This window comes from Trichophyton benhamiae, assembly GCF_000151125.1.
Source record: "Trichophyton benhamiae CBS 112371 chromosome Unknown contig01989.5, whole genome shotgun sequence".
Classification (NCBI taxonomy): Eukaryota; Fungi; Ascomycota; class Eurotiomycetes; order Onygenales; family Arthrodermataceae; genus Trichophyton; species Trichophyton benhamiae.
The window spans coordinates 852,092-868,598 of NW_003315112.1; the positions used below are offsets into that span (position 1 = coordinate 852,092).

The window sequence follows — 16,507 nt, forward strand, 5'->3', positions numbered from 1 at the left end:
ACTTCACTTAAGGAAAAATCAAAGAAAAGACATCAATATTACCTCGTGAACATGTTCGTCAGAAATGGTTTATCGATCTTTATCGTCAACCTTTTCCCATTCGCTGTCGGTACTGATGTATCCAGAGCTATCCCCAGATGGCTTTCGTAGCGTGAGCTCGTCCATACTGCTCTCTGGCGTCAGCGTCACCTGTACGCCCGACGCAGAGGGTGTAGTCCGCCTCGCAGTAGCACCACCGCTCAACGGAGAGGCGCCTGATACTTTAGGGGTTCCAATATGACCAGCACGTATGCTCTCCGTCTCAGTTCCGCTCTCAGCTGAATCGGACATCGCTCCTGATAAACGGGCGACAGGCGAGGCCTCCTTCCTCACACGTAAACTGCTGAGATCTGTCGAAGATCCCCTATCATCTTTCTCCTTGCCCTCTGCGAGCTTCTTCTGCCGTTCATTCTCCGCCTTCACCTCGTCCGCAAACCAATTTATCGAGTACCATAATGCGCCACTGATGCAGGAGAGGATGAGGAAGTGAATGCTGTAGGTAGCCACGAGGAGAACGAAGAAGACGACTTGGAGAGCGGCGAAGGTAGCATTAGTAGCGAGGAGGAGGGTGGGCGTTGCTCCGGGGGTGAAGATGCTGGAGAACAGCTCTTGGAAAAACTCCGCCATGAGGGCTCGCGCGGACGTCCGCTTATGTATCTCAAACGTATCGCAAGGAGCTTGTAGTATATTATCTGGATATTGCTGGTCGAAGCTTTCGGCGCGCGCAGAGGTTGTAGAGTCGAGGCGGGCTTCAGTCAGGCTATGAGATATCCGCAACCGTCAGGCCGGGACTCCGCCTCGTCCTTTTAACAAACTCACACAGGTGCTTTATCCAGGCCGGATGATATATGAATGTGCCCTTGGGAAGTTGGTAGCTGCTGCGTTCCTGTGACCTCACGGAAGACCAAGTCATTTGTTTAATGCGAGTTGGACGTTTTTCCTTTTTGCTGCGGCGGCGGATAACTTAAGGGATTTAAATAGTAAGCGTTGCGTTCCCCACTCTAACCGCTTATATAAAGACTCGCGGGCGCCAGCGACGTCACAGCCGAAGTGAACAAGCTGTACTCTTGATGCCAGGCAGACAGAATTACAAGACGGACTGCGCCGGGGCATATGTGTATGTGGCCCTGGCCTACTGTATACGTCACTTGGTGAATATAGTTACTTGATTGTTGCGGCTTGTAGATAATCAATAACAACAGACGGATGAAATAAGAGCAGAGAAGAAAGCCGAAAGAGTATATAAAGAAAAGCACGCCAATATCAAACAGCTCTTAGAGACGTGTTTTCCATAACACATGTTATGGATGTGAAGGGGTATCAGCACGAACAGGCAGCAGTCAAACATACGGGCGTAAGGGAGGCAGCAAGAGGCCAGATAGGCAATATATCAAACATGGAGGACTTCGCATATTCTGCCAACGAGGCCGTTGAGGCCAGGAGCGCTAGGTAGGCCAGACCGGGCCATCGATGGTAGGCATGAGGAAGAGGACGGAGGAGTGGCTATCACTCCTACGCCTGTACCTGGAACTGCAAGCACAAGCGATCCCACCTCAAGCCACTCGACTGAGGTTGTGAGAGAGAAAGTAACGCTGATCTCATCATCCCCATGGCAACGTTCAGTATTATGGTGGTCAGCAGCGTCAAGCATGAAAATTTCTGGTTCAATCCCATGGGAAGGGGAAATATGCGGTCGTGTCTGTTCGACCAGTATTACTCGGGCAGCAGCCCGAATACTTTCGATGTATACCACCGAGGTGCTTCCTGAAACCAGAACAGGAGGAGACGCTGAGAAGTCGGATGCATGGAATCGAGCAATGAAACCAGAATGAAAGGGCGGTGCGGAGGTAGAAAGTCGCTGCGAAGAAAGCAGTGAGTTTGATAGATACCCACAGTTAAAATCCGCAAGCACCATGCCCTTACGCATTCGTCCGAGCGACGTTGAAAGTGAAGAGTCAACAAAGTCAACTCCGATGGTGCCAATTTGATGTTCAAAGAGAGCTTTGACGGGAAGTCTCAGGTTACGTACACTAACAACCCGGACTTGTTTCCAAACTGCATGTGTTTGAGACTGTGCTTCAAGACTGTCTCCAGTAAACTTCCGAAAACGAGAAGAAGGCAGAGAATCAGGAAGTGACTTGCTATATGCTGCTTTGGCTCGTGGTGGTGTATGGGTTGGTTCATGAGAACGACACTCTGGGATTATTGGTCCTACAACGAGACGGTCTCCAATAGATATAGCCCCACGGCGAACACGGCCACAAAGAACTATGCCTCGATCATTTTGCCGCTGTCCCTCACTCGAAAGAGAGTATACTTTGAAAAGTGGCATCTCAAACACTTCACTTATATCAAAAAGAGACTTCGGCTGTTCATCGTCGTCTTCATTGGACTTCTTAACAGGGGGTGAGATTTTCTCTGGAGTAGGCATGCGGAGCGTCTGTAATAAGGCGTGCAATTTCCCGACGCCAGCGCCCGTGACTGCACTGGTAATAATAATCGGAATGTCATCTAAACAGTCACCACCCATGGAGTTAATAGCAGCATTAGCGTCCTTGCGGTCACCTGGAGAGATATTGCTAAGGTCTAAGTCTTGTTCGTTGACTTCTCCAGGAACAGGAAGCATCACAGGCTTACGGCCGGCTGACTTAATGGCAGAAAGTACCTGAGCTAGAGTCTGTCGAATGCTGGACCTGGTTGCGCTGTCGAGCTTGGTTACAACCACGACAACAGGAATTTCTAGCTTAACGCATAACTCAAGGTAGGCCAGTGACATGCCTACTTCAGGTGGTATAATGGACCCAGGGTCCTCAGGGTTGTTTGCAGGGACACAGAGAAGCACGTAATGCGGCTTGAGGCTCATTAGTCCTCTGAGCGCCGACTTTACATACCTCAGAGACCCAGGAAGGTCTGACAGGAAGACAACACGTCCACCACCACGTGCAGAAACATGAATGTCATCCCATGAATTTATGTTTCCAGATGCATAATTTATGACATCCGAGGAGGCAGTTACCTGTTTGTCATCATTTACTGGAGCTGGATACCCGATCATCTCCTGTGCAATGGAGCTTGTGACACCAGATGCAATCTCATGTCGGTGTCGAAGAAGGCTTAGCCTGCTTTTCCCACGCCCATTATCGAGTGCAGAGGTAGATAGTATTCCAAGAAGAGAGGATTTTCCAGATCCTGATGCCCCTGCAATTGCCACATTAAGTTGTTCAGTCAAAACTGGCTGCTGTGTCATAGACGACCTGCCACCATTTTCTTTCCAACGCCCCGACGGGTCACCTGTTAATACCTGAGAGCGACACTGCTTCAAATCAGGGCTGACCAAGGCCTCCGCTACCCAAAGTTTCTCGGTTCGGGTAGACAAGCCGTCTTTCTCCACCCATTCACAGTACCCAACTGCAACACGGCGAAGGACCTCAACTCGACAGCCCAAGCTTGCAGCCATAGCTTGAAGGTTGACAAGACTCTCATCCAGTTCATCTTCCGCTAAACCCGCAAAGGTGCCGTCATCGGTGACGCCAATTTCATATAACGCTCCCTGACTCTCCTCCAGCCCCGGCAGTAGCGGGGATAACGTACTAGGTACATTTAGAGACTCGGTTGCCTCCGGAAGGGCAGGGAGCACTAGATTGGCAGTGGAGGACGAATGAAATGGTGAGGACTGCTGCAGCCTCCACAGCAACTGGGTGGTAAGCTGACATAGTCGAGCCTGTCTTGGTGAATTTGAGGATGACTGTGCACCTCGTGAAGCCGGCTCAGGGGACTCAGAAACATCCCTTTCCGCAACACTGTTGCCATGAAATTTTGAATGATGTGAGCCTGAGACCTGAGCCCCCGAAGACAGCGAAACGAAAGGCCGCCTAGGGCGTAAGAGTAAATGTAGTTTATACTCTGTAGGCCCATCTTGAGGCTCTGGTTCCAGTTTCTTGATGCCACACGCTTCGAGAAATCCGGGGTCACTCGTGTCAATGGGGCTTGGCCCACAGGAACTATTCTGGCCACCCTTTTGATGGCGTGGCGTTGTTGCTCCAGAGCTGGACCATGGAGATGAAACCCGGGGAAGGTCGGGATCGAATGTAAATATCGACGCCATAGGCACCGGTGTCCACCCTATTTAAATGGAGATATGCCCTTTTGGGATGTAACTTGTACCGCGCGCTCGCTTCTTCGTGTCTCTTCTTATTCTTCTTACTATCCCTTTGTGATGGTCAGGAAGTGTGGTGATGCCCGTAGACAGATGGTCATTCAGCAGTTCGCTCCTGTTCGTATGTTCCTCGAGTAGCAGTGTAATAACCCGAGGTACCGTGTGCTAGCATGGAAATAGTAGAGTCGTAAGGTTCGATAGAGTAATTTGACCATTTTGAAGTGAACAGATATCTTGTAAAAGCTGTATGTCCCAAAATCGAGGAAATCGCTTTGATAAAGGAGAGGCAAACTGGAGCAGGTATTCGGATGAGTACGGCTGGCTCCTGGCGGCTTGCTCAAAAAGAGGAGGTCATCGTGAAGATACAATGACAAGGGTGATGTTATTATCGCTGCTCTAGCTGCTAAATATCAAATTGACGTTGATGTTTGGTGTTTGGTGTTGCGGTTGACGTTGGTACCCCGTACTTCTTGCGATGTTGCGAGAGTTCGACTCGACGGTTAGTCACAGCCCCATACGGTATGTTTGTAGTATTTGCATTGAAACATTTGCTTAATAATTAACTTTCGTAATTTTATTATTCCTGCCCGAATTACATCACGTGATAAGCCTAAAAATAGACAGTGAGGTCGACCCAAAGACTCGAAAATAAAATACCGACGTAGATGATGATGATGATAATGAATGATAATCATAGCCAGGAAGGACCAGTGAGCACAATACGGTCATTTATTCCCATATGAACAACCTCTTTTCCCTCCCTTGGCTTTGATACCCTTCTCTGTCTACCTCTCTCTTATTTGACGCTCCTGCTACTCCTATTTCACTTCTTACTACCTTATAGTAGTAGAGGTAAGAGAAACCGTAAATAAGAAAGGAGTACAGAGTAGAAAGAGGCTCGGAGAGAGAGAGAGCGCGACTTCTGCAAATTATTTATTGCATTGCTTAAACTGCCTTGTTATTTTTGTCTGGTGGGGATATCCATTCCCTCATTCTTCTCCTCCTCCATGACCTCCTACTCTGGCCTCTCCTTCTCCTTCTCCTTCCCCTTCTCCTTCCCCTCCTCCTTCTCCTTTTCCCTTGCCTTCCTACGTTTCTCTGCCCTCCTGGCCTTAAGTTTGCCCTCTCGGTGTGGCCGCGGGCGTCGGCAGCGTTGGTGGTGTTGGGGGGCGGCGCTGGGGTCACTCGGCTCGCCGCGCAGGGTCACCGCCCATGCCGCGGCGGCCTCCGCCCATTTACTGGCGGCTTTCTCCTTTTCTACTGTAGCTGCCGCCGCCGCCGCCTTCTTTTTGAATCGGTTCATGGCTGTTCCTTGTTTAGAAAAATAGTATCGTATCTATGAACCAAGTTAGATTTGCGATAATACGTCTTATGGGGCTATAAAGAGCATTGACAGGGTTATAGAGTACATAGTACTTACATTTTGAAGTGTGATACTGTGATGAGTGAGAGAAAGTAAACGGGAAGGAGAGGGACCTGCAATATCAGGGATCTTTAGCATGCCCTGAACAAGTAGCCTCAGATTGTGAATGTGGATGCCACCTTCACTGATGCATTTAGACACCAACGAGTCCTGGTAATAGCCTCTGTTGGGTTCAACGCTTCCCAAATACCCAAATGCAACACACTCTGAAACCAGGGTGATGATTGCAAACAGATACATTGGAACCTTGATCCAGTCATAGCTGCACCGGGGGAAGGAAAGCATAGTAAGCTGGTACACTAACCCCAACCATCCTAAACCCTCACTCACAAGGAAATAAGCCGTCCAGCTATTATGCTTGTCATACAGGTCAATAGCGGGCTTCCTCGGCAGGGAAGAGCAAATGCTAAATGCCATAAGGAAGAAGATGAAAAGGACCCGTTTCCAAACCTCAAGAAACGAACGCACGAAGCTGTTCCAGGCTCCAGATACTCTAGGAGGACCAGGCGTACCCTTTGGAGCATAGAAAAGCTTAGCAAACTTATCATAGTAGCGTTGCAATTTTATTCTTGCGTCTTGGTTTCCGTTATATGCTAAATCAAGGTATTTGGCTACTTCTTGAGAGTCCACCCACTTCCTTAACAACTGGCGGTCGGCACTAGAGAAGGGAAGAGTATTAGAGGTGGAAAATAGCGTTTAAGGGAAATGGGCAGAAACGAACGCGGTTACTCCTAGATCCATCTTGAAAGGGTTAACTGGATGGATAGGAGATTGTCGGGGAGGCGTATTGAATGCAGTGTCTTGATCTGGGAGGAGAGCTATAAGCTTGAGAAATCGATCAGTGTGATGGTAACAGAAACACTGAGGAACGTAAGGAGGGAAGATGAAGATGAAGAGGAAGAGGAAGAGGAAGAGGAGGAAGAGGAAGAAGAGGACGAAGTGAAGGAAGAATAAGTGAAGGAAGAAGAGGGACGAGGAGGACACGGGGTTATGCGCGCGTCTGATCACGATGCTTGCTTTGTCCCTTTTGGGAAAGCCCCGCGTTTAGGTAGTGCTAAGCGCAACATCCGCGGCTAATTTCAAGGGTTAAGACGAAAGGCCAGAGGTAATGGATGGCAAGAGGAGAAGAAGCACCAATATCTGATATCCTGTGCCCATTGACCTTCGCGCAGTAGCAGCAGTAGCAGCATCAGGACGAGAGCCGTGTGGACGGGATATAGGTAGTATATGAGGCTCGTTCGAAATGCTCATGGAGCATGGCGTCTCTATCACTCTGTTTGAGATATATTCACTAGGGGAATCTACGGCTAACAGTGATATTACTATAATAACATTATAGTACGGGTGTCAGGATATCATGTTATCAGTATCAGAGTACGGTCGCCAGATTCCGGGGTATCTGTAGCAGTACTCTGAGGGCGGCCAGACATCCTTTTCCACCCAATTTTCCAACGATGGTAGAGCAAAGTGGTAGTCCAGCCCCTTTTCCCTGCCATGTGCCATCTGTACTCTCGGTAATGGAATATCAGATATCGTCATAGTAAGCAGGAGGCCCAGCCCCGACGATACACCATCTGATAACAACTACTTCTACCTCTCTCTCCTGCTTCTTCTTCTGCTCCTTAGCCTGTCTGTGCTTTTCAGCGCGTCTTGCGGCCATTTTTGCCTTCTGATGTGGGCGGAGGCAGTTGGACTGGGATCATTGGCTGTTACGGCAGCAATATTTTTAGTTGCCGTTTTTAATATCTGATCAATAGGGTTATTAAGTTAGGTATGCGATCATGCGTCCACGGGGGTCATGAAAGAGCGTAGACGTGGTAATAGAGTACGTGGTACTTACATTGGAAGTGGTATATGGCGCTGAGGAAGAGAGAGATATGCCCAAAGTCAAGTCCAGCGTCTAGACCTGCTACAACAACTTACATCTCTCCTGAACTTAGTTCGCAATCTTGTCTGGATATCCATGGTGGCGGTCTTGTCGTCAAGCTTTTTGTCGGTTTTGTTATCAGGCTGCTTGTTATCTGGTTTTGGTGTTTCAGGGTATATAACATATGGCGAGAGAGAAAGGCCTTCGACTATTTGTCGACGACGGTCTGGGGGAATCTCTGCATGGAAAACAAGGCACTCTTCTCTATGGTAAGCAAGGAGGTGCTGTCAGACCATCTGGATATTATTATTTCTAATCTACATCAAGGGCGTGAAATAGATGCTATGATTAACTCATCAAGTAAAACTGCAAATGAAGGAAATTAATATATGAAACGAAAGCTAAAGCATTCCACGTACACGTATTTTTGTAAAGGTTGGCTTGCATGAAATACTCCGTCCTTACTTTCCAGTGAAAAATACCTAGAACATTTATAAGCAATCATCACACGCGAGATCGATTAGACGACTATCAGTAACAAACTAGAATTAACTAGCATCATTTATCACTATTATAATAACTTACCAAATATACGTGCTCCAGATTAAAAGTCAAAATATCCGGCTTTCAAATCCTGCATGCAAAGCGGCCTCGTGGCGTCCACCAGGATCTACACCCGAGCCTCAACTCCCGGGAATAATTTATTTGTTAAGAAGATATCACCCTAGGAATTCGGGATCCATGATCAGGACTTTACCAGAAAGGGTTTGTCCTGAGGCCCATGTCGATTTGGGCCCATCGGCTGGGTCGTGGGTATTTGGCTTTATTCTGGGTATGAATTTTATCTCAGCATCAGGCTCCATCCGATCGACATGGGGAAAGAGAAGTAACACATCTGAACCTCATGAGTTGCATCCCCCCCTAAAACAAAAAGGCCCAAGGGAGGGTGGGGAGTTAGAATATCTGCAGAAACGTAAAATCCCAAGGCCCTCCATAGAGAATGCGGAAAGTGTATTATTCTGAACCGGGCAAGGAGGTGTGTACTTCTGTGGTAGGCTATTCGGGAGGAAGGAAGTGGAGGTTCCATGTGCGTTCTGGAGTAATTTTATATGATGGAGGATGGATTTGCCGGCAATAGAAAGGATGCTTAAGTATTCTAAACTGGGCCGCTTGCTAAAGATTTTCCTTGTCTTAAGTGCTCTGACGGAGTGAGTTGACGAATGATGTTTTGATACCGCAAAGAGAGTCCTCCTCATAGCCTTGCTGCAAGGACAAATGACAAGGACAAGGGTAGGGGGGTACAAACGTGGGAGCCACGCCGTCCACGTGTCAAAGGAACCCGCTCCGTCGAATGGCGGACGAAACGAAGCTAATTCGTCTGTTGATATCAATGGGTTCATGGAAGTGGCATGGCATGACAAGGACCATGGGGGGAATCCAGCAGAAAATAAGAATATTATAGATGAAATGGGGCCGTAGTTGACCATTAAGATGGAAAGGCTGCACTGAACCTGCACAGGAGAGGGCTGGAGTATGTTTCATCTTTCTCAAACTTGGGGGCCCTTTCGTTGCTGGCCGAACGTGGCACTCCCACAGACCTGGAAGGGGGAGAGTTTGTTGCCCATTTATATGCGCCTTTCCGTTTCTAGATGACCCAAAAGGCTTGTTGGTTTCCCAGAGGCCGTCGACCAAAAACGTATAACTAATATCATGAGTTGATATGCAGCCTGACCGCGCGTGGCCGGCGGACCCTGGCAGCCACGCAGCCCATGCATGCATGTACGTTCGACTAAATGACAAGTGAAAGGGTCAGTTACATGGAGATAGGTGGGTGAATGCCAAAGTGCCAATAATAAAACGACAGCGCGAGTGTTGGTGCTGTTGTCGCTCTAGTCACGGAGTAAATGTGGTGGTATTACTACACTGTGTAGTTATGGGACTTCCCAGAGCGAAATTTCCCGGCTGCCGAATTACCCAAGCGCTCTCCTCCTCCATCTCTAAAGGTAAAGGGCCAGGCTAGGTTCGCAATCTGGCTTTTCAAATCCAAGTCAACAGCCCTGGCCACTTAACGACATGGGTCATACTCTCTTGTATCATAAATTGGGGGCCAAGGGTGCTACGAGCCAGATGATGCGAGAATCGTGGCTCAAGCCTCACTTCGGGGGCCGCTCGCTCGGAACTTCGGCCTCGGGGTTATGAGCCAGCGACTGTTGCACAACGACCAAGCTTGACTAGACCGGATGGACTGGAATGCTGCGAGGTATGGGTTATTAGTGTTGAGGGCTGTATCCTAAGCGGGAAATATATGCAGCGATGAACGCTATTCAGCCGTACTAGAAATGCTGCAGGTTTCATGTGGCCCTCTGCAGAGAGCGGACTTATGCACCGCTGCTCATCCGGTCACCGCTCAGATCTCGCACTTTTGCACTAGATTCTCAGCTTGGAGTTAGGAGATAAGCGGTGGAGGTTTTAGCCGCTCACTGACACATTCTGTGAGCTGGCTGGCAGGGATTATGCAGGAGCTGGAGGTGATGAGCTGCAAGCAGCAAGAAAGTCACCAAGCAGCGCATGGGACAGATGACGCGCCCTTTTTTTCGCTTTAACTACTCGACCTCCACTACTCCGTACAGTTCTTCGTGCTCTTGTTATTATTATTATTATACTGACTGTCGATGATGATGTCGATGCTTGATAAAAGTTGTCGCAAAAAGGAAAAGTCACGGGGCCCGGAGTTAAGTCACGTGCATCTCGCTTTATGCATGCAACAAAAAAAAAAAGGTTTAAAATTAGAAATAAGATTGACATCGGGAAAGTTAAGACGAAAAGTTAAAAAAAAGGGTCGCTCGCTTTCTATGGAAGAAAAAGAAGAAGTATCAACAACCATATACAAGACATGTTAATGCACACATTCATAAACTCCTGCCAGTCTGCCAGTCGCCAATACTCCCAGTAAACTGCTTCCCATCCATTTCTGTAGAAAGAGGGGAAAAAAAAAATAAAATAAAAACAAACAAAAGAAAGCGTAAGAAAAGATAATATAGTATATACGTTGAGAAGTGGGGAAAAAAGATACTCCAGACAGAAGGGGGAAAAGGGACCTTAAGAGAGAACCTCCCCCGCTGACAACCAATCCCTGTCTAACCCATAACCCTGCAAGTCAAGGGGGAAGAAATAAAAAAACAAAAGAAAAAGAAAAGAGAAACCACTGAGCTCGCCATGAGCTGAACTCAGCGAGGGCTGAGAAAACGGCTCGCCCCATTTTTATGTCATGGATCGGAAGATGCATTCGTGTCTTTCCGAGTATCTCAGCATAAAAAGGGAAAATGCTGTTCCGGAGTGAATCGGAGGCCGGAAGATGGGGCTCTTGCGCTCTTTTTTGCTCTTTCCTCGCCTAAGTATGTTGGGTGTACGTGAACGCTAGGCTGAAACATTAAATCATGGACGCAGTGGGCAGGCAACAACAATGGACCTCCCACCCCCATGTCTGGACGACTCGGGACCGTGTAAAGTGTAATCCTGATGCAAAGGTGAGAAAGTAAGGCAGGTCTCAAGGGGCGCTTTTTTGGACATTAGATTTTCGTTAAAGTGTGAAGAAAGAGAGCAGAGTCGTTATCGTAGCATGGGTGAAGCGAATCATTCCTCCCTCATGGCTTTGCATCGGCCTCGCTCAAGGTGTCCGTTGCGTGCGGTCGACCTAGTGAAGGCAGCTCCACAGTACGGGCATTCGGCTTTAACGGAAAGACCAGCCTTTTCTCTCTGATGGCGCAGCAGGTTGCTGAAAGTTGAAAACGATCGTCCGTTGCATCCATGGTCCCAACATTGAGGTTTGGAGCGAAGGTCAGCTTCGCTTAGAGCTGTTGGAGACGGGGAGCTGGAGGACGGCGTTCGGTGGTGGGAGTGGGAAGGTGCCTGCGCATGAGGGCGCGAGAAAGTTGGAGAGCTTGTTGATGGGGGGGTGGTTGGTAGTGAAGGGACAGGTGTATAATAAGGTGCTCTAAGAAATGTTAGCAACTAGGGGTTCCCAAGACATATGTTGGGAGTTGGACGGTATCACATACTGTGGGTATGAGGTTGCGGAGAGGCCATACTGGGCCTGGGAGGTGGGTATTGAGCCATCGAGATTTTGGAGGTGCATGTCTAGGGGTTTCGAGAGGTCTGAGTAACCATGTGCAGACGACATGGACTGCCTGTTGCTTCCGGGACAGTGATCTGGCATGGCCCTGCTCAGCTTCTGTTGGTCCGGGTATACGTTCGAGCGTGGAATGGGGAGAGCCATGTTCCATTGATCTCTGCTGAACTGCATAGTTGAAGAGGGATGCTGCTGGTGGTGATGCTGTGGTTGATCGTAGATGCCAAAGGAGTCCGAAACACTAGATGGACGGGATGGTATATTGCCAAGTGGTGGAGACATTGATAATGAAGCTGTGCTAACAGTGACTGGGGTGTCTACGTTGCTGAATTGAAGAGAATCGAAAGCAGAAGCACCGTCAACGTTGTAGTCGGGGACTGTGAGATTGTTAGAAGGGGGGGGTGGGAACTTGGGTACGAGATGGGGAGGGAGGGAAAGGCTGCTGGTTTAAATGTTAAAACCGCAGTCCGAACATACCGAACATGTTGGGATAACCTAGTACAGAAATGGGCTGAGACTCGTGCATGAAGTCGGACAAGGGCGTGGGAGGCGACACCTGGCAGACGAAAGGCCTGTATGATTGACGTAAGATGATAAGAGGTCAGTTGGAATGTAAAAGAAGAGTCTCTTTGGTTATATGATGGTTGCAGTTCAAGGCCAAATATATAAATGAATTGTTATGAATGCAACTAACCCTGAAGATTGCCCGTGTGCACTAGCACAAGTATTGGCGTGGGAGTGAGCGTCATACTTATATGCCTCAGCGGCGTCGGAGTGATGGCCGAGAGAGGTGGATGAGGTTGAGGAGTTTGGGGAGGAGGGAGTAGTAACCCCCCGAAGAGAGAGGCCTATTTCGAAAGGCTGAGACGATGGGCATGGAGAGGATGCCTGCATCTGCATGGCACCAGTAGAGTCCTGGAGAAAGTCAGGAGTGGATGACAAATTGTGGATGGCTATGCCTAACAAGGCTTCGCAATTTTGCACGGCCATGGGGAACGAGTCTGGCCGGTACGAGCTGTCTGGCGGTGTTGACGGTGAAGGTGAAGGCGACGGAGACGGTGATGGGAGCAAGCCTGAGTCTGCGCATGAGCTCCTCGTTCGTCTTCGGCGAGTGCCTGGAGTGTGCGGTCTGCTGCTGTACTGAAGCATGAGGAGCAGGTATATAGATGAGATTGCACTGAAGTACTCTTTGTTGGCCGGTGAATGATTGTATATGTACGCGAGAGGCGTATATATAAATATATATATGTATGAATAATATCGATTGAATGCTGGACTGGGCTGGCTGTTTCGGAGCGAGTTGTTGTTTTAGTTGTCGATTTAGTTCATATATGTAAGTTGAAGAGAGGGTTGAGAAGATATATGTATGTATACGCCTGGTCAAGTTACCAACCAGTTTGCTCTCCCCTTCGTTGCCCTGTTTTGCTTTTTCCGTTAAATATATTTTCAAAAAACATTCCAAATTATTACAAAAACGGCCGAAGGGAAAGGGTTGCGAGGAATAATGGGGAGGAAGGTTTGGGATATTGAGGAGGAAAAGAATAGGGAGGAAAAAAATAAAAAATAAAATAGAGTACAACATCAAGATTAACGCAGTCCCAGCGGTTGTCGAGTGCCCGAGATGAGCAACCTGCACGATAGCGACTAGCAGAGAGGGTGACCGGGAGCCTGGGCGATGAACCTGAACGGCCACGACGGCCTGCTAAACGATTAAACGACCCTAGTCCGGCCAGGGGTCCCATGTGGCTCTTGGGCAATCCTTCGCCTTTTCGAGCAGGCATGCATGTTATTTGGGTTGAGACAGAGCACAGCCGCATGAGACTAGCAGCAAGTAGTCGACCGGAAGTCAAAACCCTATTCTCTCAGGATGTATATATGTGTTTCCGCCAGGCGGTGAAAAATAACACCAGCACTCCGGCTTTAGGTGCGATGATTGCATGTTGCATTCATCCTTGGTTTCCTTTTTCTCAGCCCTATAATGTTGCTTCTTTTTTGCTTTCCTCCCCCCGCTCTTCTCTCTCTCTCTCTCCTCTGCCGCTCTTGTGGAGATCAGTTAAAGAGTGCGAATAGAAGCCTGTAGGAAAGGGGCCAAGGGGCCAGGCTGAACAACCCCCCCTCCAGCAGCCCAGGTGTCGCTGGGCAGGTCTGTCCCCTCTCGCCATTGGCTGCAGGTGATCGTAGAGCGGTAATGAGTAATCTGATATCGGGCCAACATGATGGCCGGAGAGCAATAATACTCGATATCATCGACTGGTTTGCTGCTGAGCTGGTAAGGGGTAGGTTTTGCTAGGCGCATCGATGCTCCCATAGTCAGTCGAGAAAGGCTGCCGACGCTCAGCCTGGACGACGATCACCGACCCGCTGTCTCATCTCTGCGGCCTGCATGTATCTCTGCCTCCTCGCTGTCCCTTTTCCTGTCTCTTGTCTGTCTCGTGGCCGGTGCTGTTGTTGCTGCCGTTCGTCATTGAAGTTGAAAATAGAATATAATAAAGTCCAGATAAAAGGTGGACCTTGCCCCTTCCTGAAAGGGTAAAGATCACGGGACCCACCTAAAAGCTTGGCCCCTGCTCCGTGCTTTTCTGCTTATGTCATCAACCTTGTTTCTACAAATGCCAAAAACGGACTAGTATACCTTAGTAATTCCTTATATAACCTGTATTATGTCATCACGGCGGAGAAGACGGACGAAACTCAAAAAAAAAAAAAAAAAACAACAACAAAAAAACAAAAAAAACAAAACATCCAACGAGCAGAGCCAACGAGAGCGGCAGAAGAAACAAACACAAGAAACACGCGAAACAACTACTAGTAACTACAGAGAGAGAGAGAGCGACGCAAGAAAAGGGTAGCATCAGCCGCTGCAGCCTGAAGTTCGACCCAGCGCGACGATCGTTCGCAGCCCCGGAACCCCGATTCGCCGTGCTGCCGTCTCACACAGAAACCTCGATTAACGGCCCGAGGATGGAGTTAAGCAGGCTGAGATGGTGCACTGCCTGTCGATTCACTCTGGAGACGGGAGGGGGGGCCACTGAATCATGAACCAGCCTAGATACTACGACGATGCTACCCCTGGAGCACGATCTACGCAGAGAGCAAACCAAGCCGCTTGCGCATGGCTCAAGGTGCTGTGTTTCTCCCACTCTGCCTGCATGGGGATATCGACACGCTGAACCAGTAGTTGGCTCCCGACTCGACTTACTTACACTCTGCGTGAGGGTGGTACGACGTCGTCCTCGATCTCCTCAGAGGGCTCAGAGGGCTGTACGCAGGAATACGAACGCCATTGTCTCGGCGGCTGTTTCGTGTCTTGTGGTTGTTCGTCATGCCTCTTTCTCTCCTGCCAAGGGTGATCTGTTCTTCATGGAATAATAATGATGCAGATAATCCTCACCCTCCCATCCCTCCTTCTGCTTGACTGCCCAGGGAGCCAGCCAATAGTTCCTGTATTAAGGCAGTAAAGCTGTATCCTCACGCGTGGTTCTGGAAGACTGCCTGTCTTAAACTCCCTGGCCAGTTATTTCCCCATCTCCTGGAGACTCCCCCATGCCCTCCCCATGTCTCCTCCACCCGCCCTGGCATCAATCTGGATAGACGGCAACGCCCAGCGTTATCCCTTTCAGGTTTAGCCATGACAGCTCTTTCCAGGCCTCCTCGTCATTAATTTTTCATATTTTGGTGGGAGATTTTCTTATTTCTGCTCCAACTTTCGAAAGCATGCACGCTGTCGACCAGGTGCCAGATCTAGAACTAAAGCATGCTTTTCTTTTGGCCCCCTTGGGCTCGTATTATTTGCTTCGTCCGTCCCGTCCACTCTTCAACTTCACCCCACGGTCAACAGAAGCTGCTTAACCGCCAACTCGGTCCACCCACCACATGCTCTTGCCTCGGAGATCTGATCTGCTCTAACTCCGGATGGGCTGCTCATTTTGTTTCCTTAGCCTCCGAAGCCGAGTGATGCAGAGCTACAGTCGACCACCATCTCGGACGCCCACCTGGAGCCCATTTCCGAACATGTCCGTTTTCCTCCCCGAGAACTCTTGTGTCTATTACTTCTTATGTCGTAGTTAAGTATAGTTTTGTTATTTTGCTACTAATCATTTTCAGGAGGTGGAATAACCCTCGGCTTTCATCCACACAAGCCCATGCGAAAACACTACTGGCCATAGTATCTGAATGGATGAGTAACTAGTGTGGAGCAGAATGGGCTGCGGAGTGCGCTCCACAGATTCTCCCAGACTCATATGTGTTGAGGAAAGTATGGAGTATTTTCTGGATAAGCCAGTTTTGTTTACTCCAGACGGAGTTCCATATAGCCAAATTACAGGTTCGTCAATGCAAAAGGGGGGATGGATGTGCACGCCATGCGACCAAGCAGTTATGTACCAGCTCCTCTGTGCGACAACCCAGTCACAGCTCACACATGCATGTATAGTTGTTGCAAGTTAATCTCCTGGACCGTCCCAGTGGACTGCTGGAGTGCAACGAGTCACAGCCCAGGAATCGACCAGGGCTCCGCCTGGCTCAGGGTCGCACTCACCCCTGGCCATGCTTTCAGGAGGCTATATGGGGTTAAACCATGCGCTATCGGGGGGGCCCTCCCTTCTATCCGCCGGCCGGATAGGAACTTGATTGATGGGTTTGGAGACACTAACAGGACATGGGAAGGCTGTGTTACCACGGTAAGGCTAGCAGATGGTAAAATTAAGCGGCTGGTCGGTAATAAAGTGATTACTGATGGTCTTATTATTAACCCTCTCTTAAGCTTTTGATGAACGGCTCGCGAGGATGTGATAGGAGTCTTCAATCCTTTTCTTTTGTTCTTATTTAGGTTCGAATGAGTCTTGACATACATACACCTGAACAGGCTAACTGGCACGGATACGAATAATGCAT

At 48.9% G+C, this 16,507-nt stretch overlaps 6 protein-coding genes across 6 annotated transcripts; 1 reads left to right on the plus strand and 5 right to left on the minus strand.

The window, feature by feature from the left end:
- Positions 1-69: 69 nt before the first annotated feature.
- Positions 70-666, minus strand: ARB_05012 (ER membrane protein (Pkr1), putative; the record flags this gene model as incomplete). Its single annotated transcript, XM_003016674.1, has 1 exon — positions 70-666. One exon carries the CDS (start codon positions 664-666, stop codon positions 70-72), a length of 597 nt encoding a protein of 198 aa, XP_003016720.1.
- A 763-nt stretch (positions 667-1,429) lies between these two features.
- ARB_05013 (uncharacterized protein) lies at positions 1,430-4,144 on the minus strand (the record flags this gene model as incomplete). Its single annotated transcript, XM_003016675.1, has 1 exon — positions 1,430-4,144. One exon carries the CDS (start codon positions 4,142-4,144, stop codon positions 1,430-1,432), a length of 2,715 nt encoding a protein of 904 aa, XP_003016721.1.
- Positions 4,145-5,210: 1,066 nt separating this feature from the next.
- ARB_05014 (uncharacterized protein) lies at positions 5,211-6,359 on the minus strand (the record flags this gene model as incomplete). The annotated part of the gene is made up of 3 exons (XM_003016676.1): positions 5,211-5,531; positions 5,616-6,276; positions 6,340-6,359. 3 exons carry the CDS (start codon positions 6,357-6,359, stop codon positions 5,211-5,213), a joined length of 1,002 nt encoding a protein of 333 aa, XP_003016722.1.
- A 105-nt stretch (positions 6,360-6,464) lies between these two features.
- ARB_05015 (uncharacterized protein) lies at positions 6,465-6,572 on the plus strand (the record flags this gene model as incomplete). The annotated part of the gene is made up of 1 exon (XM_003016677.1): positions 6,465-6,572. One exon carries the CDS (start codon positions 6,465-6,467, stop codon positions 6,570-6,572), a length of 108 nt encoding a protein of 35 aa, XP_003016723.1.
- A 571-nt stretch (positions 6,573-7,143) lies between these two features.
- ARB_05016 (uncharacterized protein) lies at positions 7,144-7,990 on the minus strand (the record flags this gene model as incomplete). Its single annotated transcript, XM_003016678.1, has 4 exons — positions 7,144-7,287; positions 7,459-7,518; positions 7,542-7,749; positions 7,905-7,990. The coding sequence occupies 4 exons, from the start codon at positions 7,988-7,990 to the stop codon at positions 7,144-7,146; spliced, it is 498 nt and encodes a 165-aa protein (XP_003016724.1).
- A 3,128-nt stretch (positions 7,991-11,118) lies between these two features.
- Positions 11,119-13,196, minus strand: ARB_05017 (uncharacterized protein; the record flags this gene model as incomplete). Its single annotated transcript, XM_003016679.1, has 5 exons — positions 11,119-11,356; positions 11,544-11,991; positions 12,092-12,186; positions 12,366-12,529; positions 12,579-13,196. The coding sequence occupies 5 exons, from the start codon at positions 13,194-13,196 to the stop codon at positions 11,119-11,121; spliced, it is 1,563 nt and encodes a 520-aa protein (XP_003016725.1).
- Between the last annotated feature and the right edge of the window lie 3,311 nt (positions 13,197-16,507).